The sequence below is a fragment of the Macadamia integrifolia genome, chromosome 9, assembly GCF_013358625.1.
Source record: "Macadamia integrifolia cultivar HAES 741 chromosome 9, SCU_Mint_v3, whole genome shotgun sequence".
Classification (NCBI taxonomy): domain Eukaryota; kingdom Viridiplantae; phylum Streptophyta; class Magnoliopsida; order Proteales; family Proteaceae; genus Macadamia; species Macadamia integrifolia.
Genome location: NC_056565.1, coordinates 8,836,954 through 8,851,532, shown reverse-complemented (window position 1 = coordinate 8,851,532; position 14,579 = coordinate 8,836,954). Strand labels below are relative to the sequence as shown.

Sequence of the window (14,579 nt, the reverse complement as noted above, 5' to 3'; positions counted from 1 at the left end):
GCGTTGCAGGGATTACAAAGCTTTAAATTTAAGGAGATTGATTGAGATTGAGTGCAGCTCTAGCACAAGAACTTGCCCATTCCTCTTCCATGCTCCACCATTCCACTATTTCAGACCTCCAAAAACAAATCTAGCATCGTCGCACGACTCGCACCAGCCCCACCTCCGTCCCCATCGGAAACGTCCATTCTGATTTCCCTCCAAGGAAGCCCCAAATGCTCTACTATTCTACTATTTCAGACCTCCAAAAACAAATCCAACATCGTCGCATGACTTGCACCAGCCCCACCTCTGTCCACATTGGAAACATCCATTCTGATTTCCCTTCAAGGAAGCCCCAAATCTGCACTCAACCAGTTGTAAAGAAGAAGATAACAATGATAATAAAAACAGACCTCATTATGAGCAGGTGGATAGGTAGATGGTCAGGTATTTGGTTTATACAATATATCTATCACCTTTAAGGGAAAATGACAGGTATGCTAGTAGGATGCCCAGGTATCAGGTATGCTAGCATGTCTTGACCATTGGATTAGAAGGTGTAAATCTACACCATTGATGAAATATACAAAGAAGTATATCCAATATAAATACCTACATCTAATCTTCCAAAATACACCTGCAAGTACTGACAATAACACTCTCTCTCTCTCTCTCTCTCTCTCTCTCTCTCTCTCTCTCTCTCTCTCTCTCTCTCTCTCTCCCCCCTGCTATCTTGCCTTCCCTCCTGTACCGTTAAATCCCACTACCAATTGTTCGACAAATTGATATGAGAGAGAATACAATCATAATCAAAACACGAAGAATTAAGATGTAGTGAAGAGAGTTTCAGATTAGCTGCAATCTCAAAACACGAAGAAAAAGTATGATCGTTTCAAAACCTAAGAGTTTCAGAACCTTGTCAAAACATGTATCCTACATCGAGTCATGTAATGGGTTGCAGGATATGATGAGAGCGCAACATGTAAAGATTTTGTAGTTCTCTACGCTATATGGTTCAATAAAAAGAAAGAGCAGAAAGCACCTGCATTAGGAATCAGATTACATCAAAAGATTAACTCTTGAGAGTTAGCAGATCATCATCTGCCATTCCAAGTAACAAAAGAATAAAAGGGGCAAAGAGACCCAATTTCAGGATAATAAACCAAGGAGAGAGAAAAGGCAAAGAAAGAAACTTTTTCAAAAGAGATCGAGTAGATTCAAGAAAAGGCAATAACCTTTCAATGGTAGGAATGAGAAAGAACCCATTTTCCATTCTCCAATTCCAGTGAACCCTCAGCCAAAAAAAAAAAAAAAAGAAAGAAAGAAAGAAAAAAAGGTATTTAATCTCATCTCGAGAACTTGAGAAATAAACAGAGTACTTGGAGCCCTGTACACAGGTGATCCTTCCAACTCACCACCCGTCGTTGTCATAGATTTTAACTTCGTCGAAGACATGGATAATCTTAGGTGGGCGAGGCCTTACTTCCCTGTAATGGACAATCTCTCTCATCAAGCTTGATTCATCAGGTGCTAATAGCATATGACATTCTACCAGTACCTCCATCGTTCTAACTGTAAGATCTGAATCCTCTAGTTTTGCCTCTTCATCCCCACCCGTTCTCCTTGTCAATTGTCTTCTTCCATGGTAGAGGTTTCACCTTTCTCAACCCTGATTTCAAGTACTAGGACAATGTTTGTTGTCACACCTCTAGCAATACCCCTGCCGTCATCGTCTTCGACAACTATGGTCTATTGTTGGAGCACCCCTCACCGTCATAGTACGACAATGGTTTCATCACTCTCAGATTCCTTGATGAAATAGAAATCGATTTTCTAGCTAATTCAGATCTCGCATGCTTCTTTCTGGCTGATGAAAGTGGTGGAGCCAACCTGGCACATCATGTAGCATGCGGAGCTTAAGAAGTGAAATTCCAACCACTGAGGGGTGATCGGACATATTTTGATATAGGCCTTCTTCGACGATGAAACGGAGGTTGGCGTCGGAGATCCAGCTAGCAAACAGTATACTCGTCGCCGGAGTAGAGACATGAAGCAATGAAAGTGACATAGAAGGATGGAGAAGAAGTATTCTGACTTTCCAAAAAAACCGTATCATATTTGTCAGAGTATTTCTCTCTCTTGATGTATTTAAGGTTAAAATTAAAAGTAATAAACATGAATCCAACCACTTAAATCAATCTGACATAATCCACCGGTTGAAAAAAGCTAGCATACCTGATTCTTGGGTAAGACGCTAGCATGTCTAACCCTTGCCCCATATTTAAGTTGGATATATGAATGTTCTAATTTATTTTTAGGTATTCTGCTCGCATGTCCATCATTTGCCCTTTTTGTTTTTACTCTCGTGATATTCATTTGACGTTAATTTTGCGTCATTTGGTAGGAATTTTGAATGAAATATTAAATTACTCATTTAACATGCTCACTTGTGAAATCTGGTGCAATATTTTTTTATTTTTTTAGTTAAAAATCTAGTGCAATATTGTTACTCGGAATGAGAATCTGTAATTAGAAGATAGAAAAATATTGGGTATGCCGCCGATATCAAGTATGCTAGCACTCATTGTGTCTATCTCTCTCTTCCTTTGTTTTGAAATGACCTTCATATTCTTCCTGAATGATACTCCATCATGTGATCCTATTAGTGCTATCCACTAGCAAACTTGATATTGGCGACATACATATCCCTCTCCCTTACATGATTGACAGCTTATTGATGAAGACCATGAAGATTTCCATTATTTTTTTTTATTGAATGAAAAATTAATAAAGAAACAAAAAGTACATTGCAATAAAATGGGGTGACACCTATAAGAAATAAAACTACTAAGAGCATGTTTGGTAATGATTTTGTTCTGAGAACGCCATTCTTCAGTAGAATCATCTATATGTTACTTCATTAGAAAATGATTTTTTGATTCTGTTTGGGTGTTTGGTAAACTTGTTCCAAAACTGTTCTGGGGATAGTTCCTGGAGTGAAATGACGTTTGGTAAGAACTATTCTCTGGCACATTTTTTCATTATTTCAATATTTACACAAATGCCATTAGAGACTATATTGAAATGAAATTGATATCAAAATACATGGTTTCATGGTTTTAAAAAATAAATAAATAAATAAAGGTTAAAATATCATAACATAGAATTTTGGTATGAATACTACAAAGTTCCAGGTTCCATTGCAAATAAAGTAAAAACCAATTAACACTCTTTCCGCAAAAATGCTATTGTTTTCCATCATTCCTTAGGTGAAGTATGTTAATGGCATCTAGGATGGCTTTCATCATACTTGTATGATTTTTTTATTCTACAATTGCTCCTTCCAAGAACCCTCTTACATAATCAGTGATGAATTAGTCATTGTAGATGATAAGGGTTGGGTATACCCAGATGATGGTGTACTTAGGCATGTAGAAAGACTATTTATTTCTTCATCTATCCAAACAAACTTGCCACCGCCTCGATTCTCAACCTGCAGCCCAATTTAATAGTATTGTTTAATATTAAATTTTCATTTGTTTAATACAAATCAAATGAATAGATCTCTTTGTTAAAAGGGAAGACAAAGTATGTGATCACAATAGAACCTTGAGTATGACTAAGCAATGATGGAAAACAATAGAACCTTGGGAAATATCCAGACTCAGTGATGAATTAAGAGTGTATAACTAAGCATGACTCTCTTTGTTTAACCTGAACCTAAACATAAACGGATTAAAACCCAGCTCAGCTAATCCCCAAAACTAGAACGATCACTCTTACCTCTTATTTATACACTTTAATGGTCATCAGAGAAGAAGCCTATCTGTTTTGGGAAACAGATTTATTCAGAGAAACAGAGTTACATCTAAACCAAAGAGGAATTCTACCCGGTTTGCCTTACATGTAGAAGATAGAAAATATCAACAATCAGTCATGGCCAAATAATCTTCCAGTCAAAGAACAGCCATGATCAATAAAGTTTGATGGTTATCCAATTATTATTGGATGTCACTTAGCCAATTGGAATGGGGACAAAAAGGAAGAAGAGGGGAATACTGGTATCATGACAGAAACCATCCTTTCACCAGCACCTAAAGCTACACATGTTCGGGAAAATGAAAGGAGAGACGGGATTCAAAGCTTCTAAGATAAGGCTCCTACCAAGAAATTCATTACCTTAAAATCTTTCCATGGTTTTGTGTTCCGAACAGCTCCACCCAACAACCTTTTCGGATCATTAAATGGTGATAATTTGACTTGAAACGGAAGCACAACACGAAGGACAATCTCATGAGTCCGATATTTGGCCCCATCAATTATATATCCAAACCAAGTAAGAAGAAATGGGAAAAGGAAAAATAAAAGAAAAAGATATATCTTCAATGTATGGGATGGTGGGGAGTTCAAACAGGACTCAAGGGTTACAGATTACTTCACATCCATTACATCTAAACCAGAGTTACAGATTACCCAGAAAAAAAAAGATGGGTTATATGAAAAAAATAAAATAAAATAAAATTGAGAAGAAGAGAACATTACCAAGCAGTGGACATTAAGGAGAAGAGAAGAAGAAGCGATTTTAAAGTCTACTTTTACAGATCTAAACATAATCGAAGAAGAAGAAGAAGGGCTGTACCTACCTGAAAGGAAGATCTGGGTCGAATGTTGAACGTCACCTTCTTCTCGTCGTCGTCCAGCGATCGCCAAGCAGTGATTTCAGAGGGCTTCAGGGGTAGAAGGGGAGTAGCGAACAGCAGGGCAAGCGTGGCTTCCCGGAGTGAGGAGCTGCAATGAAGTTCTGATTTCAGAGGCAAGAGCAGCTTCCCGGAGTGAGCAGCGTCACCTTCTCGTCGTCCAGATGAAGGGAAGAGAGGCTCCTTCTCCTTTGCAAAGGGTTGGTAGCTTTTAGGGAAAAAAAAAAAAAAGTGAACAACTGGGGTAATCTTTCTTAAACTGATTCACCAACGCTAATCTTTTTTATTTTTTAAAACGGCATTTTGACACAAACTGAAAATTCTGTTTTCCACATGAAATATCCTGAACGACTACTAAAGGCAACCTAAGCTTTGATTTTAAGCATAAAATAGTATTTAATGACAATAGAGCTGTTCAGTTTCCTACAAACAAATAACAATCCTGTACACCGAAGTGAATCTCTGCAAGTTTACTCTCCTCTGCAACTTGCAACCATGGCATCTCTGCAAATTTTTTGTGTTTCTAACCAATACTGGAACTCTACCAAAGTTTCTAAACCAAGAACAAACGAGTTCAGCTTAGGACGCTCTGTTATCAAGTGTGAAGAAATGGGTTCTCTGAATTTGGACACAGAAAAGGATCAAAATAAGATGCCTCGGATTATAATAGCCGGTGGGGGTATTGGTGGGTTTGTCTTAGCTCTGGCAGCAAAGAACAGAGGATTTGAAGTAAAAAGTGTTTGAGAAGGAAGTGAGTGAGTGCAGTGAGAGGGGAGGGTCAGCATCGTGGTCCAATTCAGCATTCGAGCAATGCATTGGCAGTGTTGGAAGCCATTGATAAGGTTGTTGCAAAGCAAATCATGGACAACAGTGTTAGAACTCTTCAAACCTTGTCAGGATCTTCTATAAAGTCGACTACATTAGATCTGTTATACACTATATCTGACCCAATTGCATTCACTATATCTGTGGCTTCAGGTCACTGTAGTCCTTGAAGATGGTCGACAATTTGAAGGGGATTTATTAGTTGGGGCAGATGGAATATGGTCAAAAGTATGTTAACTCTTGCTTCCCTGAATTAAATCAGTATGGATCATATTCTAATTCTCCCCATTAGGTTCGTTCAAAACTATTTGGAAGGAAAGAAGCAAGATATTCAAATTTTACATGCTATAGTGGATTACTGGACAATGTGCCACCATACAACAACACTGTTGGGTATGTATTTATTCTGTTAATTACTGATGAAAAACCTTTCCAGGAAGTTGTGCTACAGTAATGTTAATAACTATTTGCTCTCGTTGGTGTTTCGCTTGAAAGATCTCAGGTGTTCTTGGGCTTGAACAAGTTCTCTGTTGCTTTGGATGTCGGGGATGGGAAGATGCAATGGTGTGGGTTCCTTAAAGAACCTCCAAGGAATACTGATCCTTTGGGAGGCAAGACCTTGAACTGTGCAACATGTTCTTGAAACCAGAATCTTGTTATCACATTCTAATATTTTTATGTTGTTGGCTTTTGCAGGGAAGAAGAAGAGACTTGTTGAACTGTTTGGGAGCTGGTGTGATGAAGTAACTAGTTAATTTCAGAAACACCAGAACATATAATTAAAAGGAGAGACATCTATTATAGAGATATGATCTGTTGCTGGGGCAGAGCACTTGTGATTCTATTGGGTGATGCTGCACATCCTATGCAGCCAAATCTTGGACAGGGGGTTTGCATGGCAATTGAGGTACTTTAGATGATATTTTAGCTTTTCCTTGGACATAAATTGCATAGTTTATAAAGAGAAATCTGAAGATCCCAACAGCCCCTCGGTTGCTTTCTGTCTAATTGTGTGGGAAAGATTATGCAGGACTGTTATCAACTCATAGTTGAACTTGAGAAGCTTGTTGAGAGCAACTCAGGTACTAAAATGTCAGAAGAATTATCTAATGCACTCAAAAGGTATTTGCTTCTCTGATTATAAATGAGTTTAACCTAGGAGTTTTGCCTTGAACCTGTTCCCATATGAATCATCAGCCATTTCTTTTCTGGTTTTCCAAAATAATTCTATGGGTTAGATGATTTAGATCATAGAATTAAGCCAACGGAGGCATCCAGGTCAGACGCAAAGGTTAGTGGGCCCATTCCATACTAGTCCCCAATGTACACCAAGTGTAGGACTATGTCCTCTCCAGCCATTCTTAAGATCTCCAGTTATATTGTCAAATAAAGTGGGATAGCTCATGAAATACCCCTTAAGTGTCCAATGGGCCAAGGGTATATTAAGACACATCCAAAGTCCCTTGTAATCAACATAAGACTATATCTTTATCTCTCAACATCTCAACATAGTCAAGTAATTAACTTTTAATCTCTGTAGGTATGTGAGAAAAAGAGTCATCCGTGTTGGTATCATACATGTTGTCACTCGGATGGCGTCAAAAATGGTCTCCTTCTATATACCTAACTTAAATTTTGGGTTTGGCCCCTCTATCAGTGAGTCTTTTTTCCTTGTTAGATGCTTTTATAATTTATGAATCATTTTGTCTTTTTTTTTTTTTTTTAAACGAGTGGGTTCTACAGTCAAATGGCATAGAAGAGTACACCAGTGAAGTACAATAGAATGTTTTTGTATATAGAAGGGTAGCGAGGTCATTTCACATGAAAAGGAGAAAGATCGAGATAAAGAACCTTTTCCTTTCTTTGAAATAGTGAGCTAAAATAGCTCCACCGAATGAGACACTGAACAATAGTTTGGGAACAGTTCTACATGTAAGATCATGGTTTTAGCTATCCGTATCGGTATTAGTCATGATCAATAGTGATACTGATACCTGGTCAATACATGTCAGCCGATACAATACCGACATCATTTTTTTATCTAGTATTTGGCCTGATACAACCTGATTCAACCGATATGTATAGGTATCGATATCAATATTATTAGTGACCGATACAAGTATTCTGTCCTTGCAGTTCTTAAGAGCGTGGAGAATAAGAAGCCCTGCTTTTCACAGTGCTCGTTTCCTTTCTGGGCTTGTAATGCAACGGCTGATGAATTGGGTTTTATTTGGTCATGGAGAATAAGAAGCCCTGCTTTAGTTCAGTCCAAATCTCTTTCTAAATGTTTGGTATGATTTATGACTTTTCATTCTTCGTTGATATAAAATAAAAATAAATATAAATTCATGAATATTTCGATACCTGTTTATTATTTGTAGTCATAAAAATAAATCATAACAGTTCCAATGGGGAATGCTTAAATCTGGTTGGAACCTTGGGTACTGAATACACCTCTTTTCTTTATTTCGAAGAGGAGAAAAGGTTCTCTGAGCCGTCAGGGGAGGGTGCACTAGCACCTTCTCTCTTGATCTCTATCTTCACCTCCCATGAAATGGTTTCGCTGCTATCTTATGTACGGAACCATTTTATCGCACCTCATTGGTGTGTTCTTCTATGCCACTTGCTCAGAGAACCCTTTCAACTCAAACCAAAAACTATTAAAAAGAAAAAATCGGAAGAGATTAAAGCAGCTATCAAGGACAAAAGACTTACTGATAGAGGACCAGACTCAAAATTTAAGTTAGGTGTATAGAGGGTGATCATTGTTTATGCCATTCGAGTGATAGCATGTATGATACCAATACGTATCACTCTTTTTCTCTCATACCTATTAAGACAAAGAATAAATGTTAGTTGATTTTCATTTACTCAAAAACTATGTTGAGATGTTAGGAGTTATAGAGGTATAATCTCTCATCGGCGATCTGGGACTTTGGATGTGTCTTAATGAACCCTTGGTCATCTCCACTCCCTCTAATGCTTCCAGGTATTGGATTGGACCCCCAAGTGGTATTTCATATCTCACTTTATATAACAGAATAAGTTTGATAATAATGAATCATTAAGTGGGAGATTTCAACAATGGCGGCAGAGGACATGATTATACACTTTGTGCACACTGGGGAAGTCCTGCATAATCTTTCCCACACAATTAGACGGAAAGCAACGCGGGCTGTTGGGATCTTCAGATTTTTCTTTATAAACTAATAAAACTTATTCTGTGCAATTTATGTCTAAGAGGAAAAGCTAAAATATCATCTAAAGTACCTCAATTGCCATGCAACCCCCTGTCCAAGATTTGGCTGCATAGGATGTGCAGCATCACCTAATAAAGTCACAAGTCCTCTGCCCCAGCAATAGATCATATCTCTTATCATAGACATCTCTCCTTTGAATTATATGTTCTTGTGTTTCTGAAATAATATAGTTACTTCATCACTCCAGCGCTCGAACAGTTCAACAAGTCTCTTCTTCTTCTTCCCTGCAGAAGCCAACAACATAAAAATATTAGAATGTGATAACAAGATTCTGGTTTCAAGAACATTTTCACAGATCAAGGTCTTGCCTCCCAAAGGATCAGTATTCCTTTGAGGTTCTTTATGGAATCCATACCATTGCATCTTCCCATCCCCGACATCCAAAGCAACAAAGAACTGGTTGAAGCCCAAGAACACCCGAGATCTTTCAAGCGAAACACCAAAGAGAGCAAAACAATAGAAAGTTTGCACCTTGGATGATAAACTAACATATATGTTATAGAATCAACATGGTTTACAAAACAATTATATCCTGACCATTGCCTTGAATTCAATGAAGAAACCAAAATTTTGACGGCATTTTTTTATAATCACATCATGAAACCAATAGAATCAAATTATATAAAACCGTTAAAAAAAAAAATTATATCAAGCATCTGAATTATTTCTCGATCAGATTGGATTTGGCCAAGGCCAATATGGATCAGTTAGGGCTTACTGGGACTAATTATGTAGAAATGCAACCCTAAAACCGATGCAAAAGGTAATGGAAAAACAAGAACAAGCAATGCACATAGGTTTACGAGGTTCGGCAAGATTGCTTACGTACTCGGTGAAATGAGATTCTACTTCACTATCAATAGAAAATACAATTTCAACGCTCGTCTTCATACTCTCAGAATTGCTTCACTGTCAATGGAGAATAGGGTTAAAGCGGAACCGCCGTTTTGTTGGAGGATACAAGACATCATACACCAGTAGATTCTAACCCCCATGACAAGCCCCCGTACGGCAAACTGCACTTCTACAGGACCAATGGGCAATAAATGGGCATGCCAACACTCGAACCTACAATCAGCCAACTCGAGCGATGATGGATTGAGGGCATTTTCACCACTAGGCTATCAACCCCATTGGTCCTCATATTACAAGTCTACAATGTTTGATAAGAATCCAACTAAAATATAAACTACCTAACACTCTCACAAACAGGGTTGAAAGCTATGATTCTTAGGTTGTGTTTGAAAACGTTCTAAAAAAATGTTTCTGAAGTTTTTTTGTTCTATGGGAATGAAAAAAACAGAATAAAGAGTTTGGTGCATTTATGATGCGTTTCATTTTTTTTTTTTTTAACAAAAAGTGAAAAAAAAACAAACAAAAAACGAGAATTCATGGAACGACGAAAGGTAGTTCCTTCATTCCAAGAAAACAATAAAAATATAAAAAAATAATTTTACAGATAAACTAAAATTTTCATTTTTGACACGTAATATCGTTGCCAAACATAGCCTTAGTCTAAATTGCAGGTGATAGTATTACTAATTTGAGGTAATTGGAATGACAAACTTAAAGTGAAACATACCATTCAACTGATCCACCATCAGCCAGGCCATTGATCCTATTACCAGTGATGCAGCCTGCATCCATGGTTTGCCGGAGAGAGAGAGAAAGAGAGAGGGGATATCGGTCACCTTGGAAGCCGATACGATATCGATACTGTTTGACCCGCTTCCAACAGGGTTGCTATGGTGTTTGGATTGATCCAACGGTCAGTGCCATTCCGTTTCTCAATAATGCTAAAATTTTTATGAAGGACAATCAAGAAGCGTGTGCCATCCAACTTAAACGGTCAGGATTGACAAGATTGGAATATGGCATGGTGGGACCCCACAGCAAAAAGTAGGAAATATCTGATTAACGGATCACAGAAGCCCACGAGATTGATTAGAGGTTGTGTAAGACGGGTCAACAACTTGGAGGACCAAAGTCTCGCTGTCTTTCATTACTGCCTACCCTTTCTGTTTTCTTCAACAACAATAATAGCATCTCTCTCTCTCTCTCTCTCTCTCTCTCTCTCTCTCGCCTTTTCTGCATCTGCCCGGTCTGCCCAGGCTCTCAGCAGATTACAGACCCCTTCTTCTAAGCATTTTCGGGACAGCAGCAAAGAAAGACATAGATAATGGCGACGAGTTGTTCTGTGGAATCCTGTGAAGTTGAAACCAGCGACGGCGTGAAGCTTCACACCCGAATCTTCAAACCTCTACGAGAGCCTGAGGATAATTTAGTAATTGTTCTCGTTCATCCCTACTCAGTCTTGGGTGGTTGTCAAGCGTTGTTGAGAGGAATCGCAGCTGGGTTAGCAGAGAGAGGCTACAGAGCTGTGACCTTCGACATGCGTGGAGCTGGGAAATCCTCCGGAAGAGCTTCTCTCACGGGTTATTCTGAAATCCGTGATGTTATCGCTGTTTGCAATTGGGTTTGTGAGGACATGTCCACTGATAGGATTTTGTTGGTGGGTTCTTCTGCAGGTATAATTTTTTAACCTTTTTTATTTTAATTCTCTGGGAGTTGGGGTTTGGGGAGCGGGTGTTCCTGGGATTCTTCTGATTAGATTGCTTGTTTGATTGATGGATCTTGGCTGGTCTAATAATGTATGATTTGGGTTTTTTTTTTTTATTATTTCGCATGCTGGAAAAATGTTTTTTTTTATTTTTTATTTTAATTCTTGTATAATTCTATTGTTTGGGGTTTAAGAACTGTGCACAATTCAATGGGTATTTTCCTTTTCCTGACATATATTGAATGATTAACCAACTGTTATGATGAACTATTCAGTTCGGTGAGATGAATCTCGTCTATTTTCTGCTTCATTGAGATGGTATTAGAGCTATTATTGTAATTCCTGTAGAGATCTATACCCGATCTACTAGATGTCTCAGGCATTTTCATACTAATCATTTTAAGGCATCATGATAAAGCTTGAAGTGTCTGAAGTTATCAGAGGTTTTGGAAAGAGTTCTAATGTCTTGTGAGCTGTTACTAAGCTCATGGATCCCCTATTCTAGGCAAGCCGTTTGGTAATTACATGAAACCAATATCTGGGCATACAGGGTCATTGTAAATTCGTAGTAGGCTAATGCATCCTCAATGATTTGGAGATGGACAGAGAGAAATAAAATCAGATTAATATTTAGCAGGCATTGAATTTCTTCGAAGTCAGATTACTCAAGTAAACTGTAGTCAAGAAATTGATGGATCATGTAACCTTACATATTATTTTGGTGGGTTTGACATATTAGGCTCTGATGGTGGCCTGTCTGCATATTTTTCTGGAGCTTAACTAAGGGGTCCATTGAACATGAAGAAAAAGAAAAATCCTGATTATTCTAGCTTGGAAACAGAGCAAGGGGATCTATGAGGAATAGGTTCTGGTGTCTGAAGACAGACCTTGCCGAATAGTATTTACTTACGAAAAGTATAGTAGAACCCATGTGGATTTCAAAGTAGAGGTGGTGAGGCAAGCATTTAAATACAGCTCATTAACCATGACATATGATGGGAGAAGTCTCGCGAGTAGTCATAGCTTCTCAGAGTGTATTCCTCACTGCTGTCGAGAAGTGAAATTAATTCATGAAAGTTTCCTCTGGTTTTGAGTGTGAGGAATGACATATGATGGAAAGTTAAGTTGAAGGAATATTAGAAAGGACAAAGAAGAAAGTATTGCAATTCTATACAAATTCACCTTATGAAAAGCTGGAAATTCAGATGATGTGGGGCTAAGTTTCAAACTCAATTTTTGGTATATGGCTTCTCTGCCAAGGTTCTTTAATATTTGGAACATTAGCAAATGTAAGGTAAGTTGGAAGTTACGAGAGCAAACTCCTATTGTGGAGGAAAATATCACTGATTAGAGAGGGTCTTAGAATAGACAGGATAATATCAACTCAAAGGGAGTTTCTTTCTCTTGGAAAATTAGGTTGGCAAACTTAATTGGTACATGTCATGGGGCAGTACCCTGTGATGCAATTCCCTTCTGTTATGTCTTGGTCACATGCTAGCTCCTTGTTGTTGTACTTTAGCTGTTTGTTTTTAATAAATGTGTCATTATCTATCAGATAAAATATCATTGATCAATAGTGCTCTGACTTATCTCCTATTGTACTGCATCAATGATGTGAATTCAAACATTGGTGGTTTGGAAGAGAAGTTCTTATTGTATCGGCTCAAAACCTCGCTAATTGATCTTTACGGTGCTTCTTCTATCAATTAGATCCTTTATCCATAGAATATAGTATCTAGGCATATTTATCTCTTCTTTGGCCCGGATCATATACAAAGATAAGGTAGCTTGATCGATTCACTTTGCCTTATATATGGTGAAGCAATTTGGAGCATTATTGATCAAGGCTATGAGGGGGATTTGGTTTACCCCATTTTGCATCTATCTCAGACGCCAAAAGAACGAACCATTTTGGGAGACCAAAGTTAGAAGAGAAGATTGGACAATCTTAAATGGGAAAAATATATAACGCCAAATAAAATGGAGAGCTTGTCTAAGTAACTTGAAGCATATAAATGGCATTGGAGTCTTGATTAGGAGCAACAATGATGTAGATAAAACACAAAAATTTGTTCATCTTAGTGGAAATAAGCCTTGAGTTGGTTACATATGTGTTGGGCCTTTGATCCAATGGCTTTTCTTTGTAGCAGGCCAATTTAATGGTCTAAATTATGGGTAAGAAGTAGGAATACGAGATATACTTTATTAACTAGTTTAGCTAGAGTCATATTCTTTATTGTAAATTTCTATTAAAGTGTTTTAGTTGTGCTGGATTAGGACTATGCGAGTTCAGCCTTGTTTTAAGCTGTTTTCTTTTATTTTAGGCTGAGTGTTTTTTTAGTAGTAAAGGTCTATCTCCAAGGTAGGCTATTGGCTGGAGGAGCTTTAGGCCTAGTTTGATTCCTCTTTTGAGTTTTTCATTTAAGCATATTAAGGGTTATTCCTTGCACATGAATTCGAAGAATGAAAGATTGGCTTTTGCCTCCGTTGTTCTTTGAGAATCAAATTACTTGTTGTGAGAGGCAGTGAGACCCTTGGTGAGTTGCCAAGGAAGGCTGGTGGCATTCCAATCAAGTTCCAGGTAGGAAGTTTGGATCATATCTGTTCTTCTTACTCTCGTTTCTTCTTGAAGAATCAGGTCCGTATCTGAACTTTCCTCTTTTATGCACTTATCTTAACTTGCTGAAAATCTGATTTTTGCCTAACATTTTGTTAGACAATCGTTCACTCAAGTGCTGTCTGAATTCCTGGTCAGTACTTATTTCTTTAAATCAGATCTTAGTTTCAGTTATTGTTTGATCATTAAAGTCCTTAAGTGGTGTCAGCTTTCCTATTTCTAATAGGAAAATTCTAATTCTTTAGTTTTGGACCTGAGATTTTTGTTCTGTTTTCTGCAAGAGTAATCACACCTTAAATTCTACTGAATTCTGTTTTCAAAATTTTATTTTACTGATTTGCAGGAATCCTTCTCTCATTAGGATTTTCTGAATTGTTTTAGATCAAAGCTGATTTTCAAGTCCCGGTTTATGCTAGCTGTTACAGTGTCATACAATTATGCATTTGTCAGCTCAGACCATTAGTACTGCCATTATAAGATCATTAAACTTCTTGTTATCAATTACTGTTCTGGAACTCTGTTTCTAGAATCCTACTGGACTTCATTTGTCAGCCCAGACCATTTGTTCTTGTTAAGATATTATTAATTCTCTAGAATGCAGCTTTTTGGTGGGTTTTTTTTTTTTTTTTTTTTTTTTT

The 14,579-nt window shown here is 37.7% G+C and overlaps 2 protein-coding genes and 1 pseudogene across 3 annotated transcripts in view; 2 read left to right on the top strand and 1 right to left on the bottom strand.

The window, feature by feature from the left end:
• Nucleotides 1-3,251: 3,251 nt before the first annotated feature.
• Nucleotides 3,252-5,014, bottom strand: LOC122089482. The gene is made up of 3 exons (XM_042659242.1): nucleotides 4,994-5,014; nucleotides 4,626-4,868; nucleotides 3,252-3,475 (listed from the first exon to the last, which is right to left on the bottom strand). Exons 1-3 carry the CDS (start codon nucleotides 5,012-5,014, stop codon nucleotides 3,338-3,340), a joined length of 402 nt encoding a protein of 133 aa, XP_042515176.1. The 3' UTR covers nucleotides 3,252-3,337.
• LOC122088807 lies at nucleotides 4,855-7,869 on the top strand (annotated as a pseudogene).
• Nucleotides 7,870-10,792: 2,923 nt separating this feature from the next.
• Nucleotides 10,793-14,579, top strand: part of LOC122088322 — a 5,556-nt gene continuing 1,769 nt past the window's right edge. The window contains exon 1 of one of the 2 annotated variants that reach the window (XM_042657551.1): nucleotides 10,793-11,292. In XM_042657551.1, the coding sequence (XP_042513485.1) occupies nucleotides 10,944-11,292 (349 nt within the window). In that variant the 5' untranslated portion in view covers nucleotides 10,793-10,943. The remainder of the gene's footprint in view (nucleotides 11,293-14,579) is intronic. The other variant, XM_042657550.1, reaches the window with a different exon arrangement.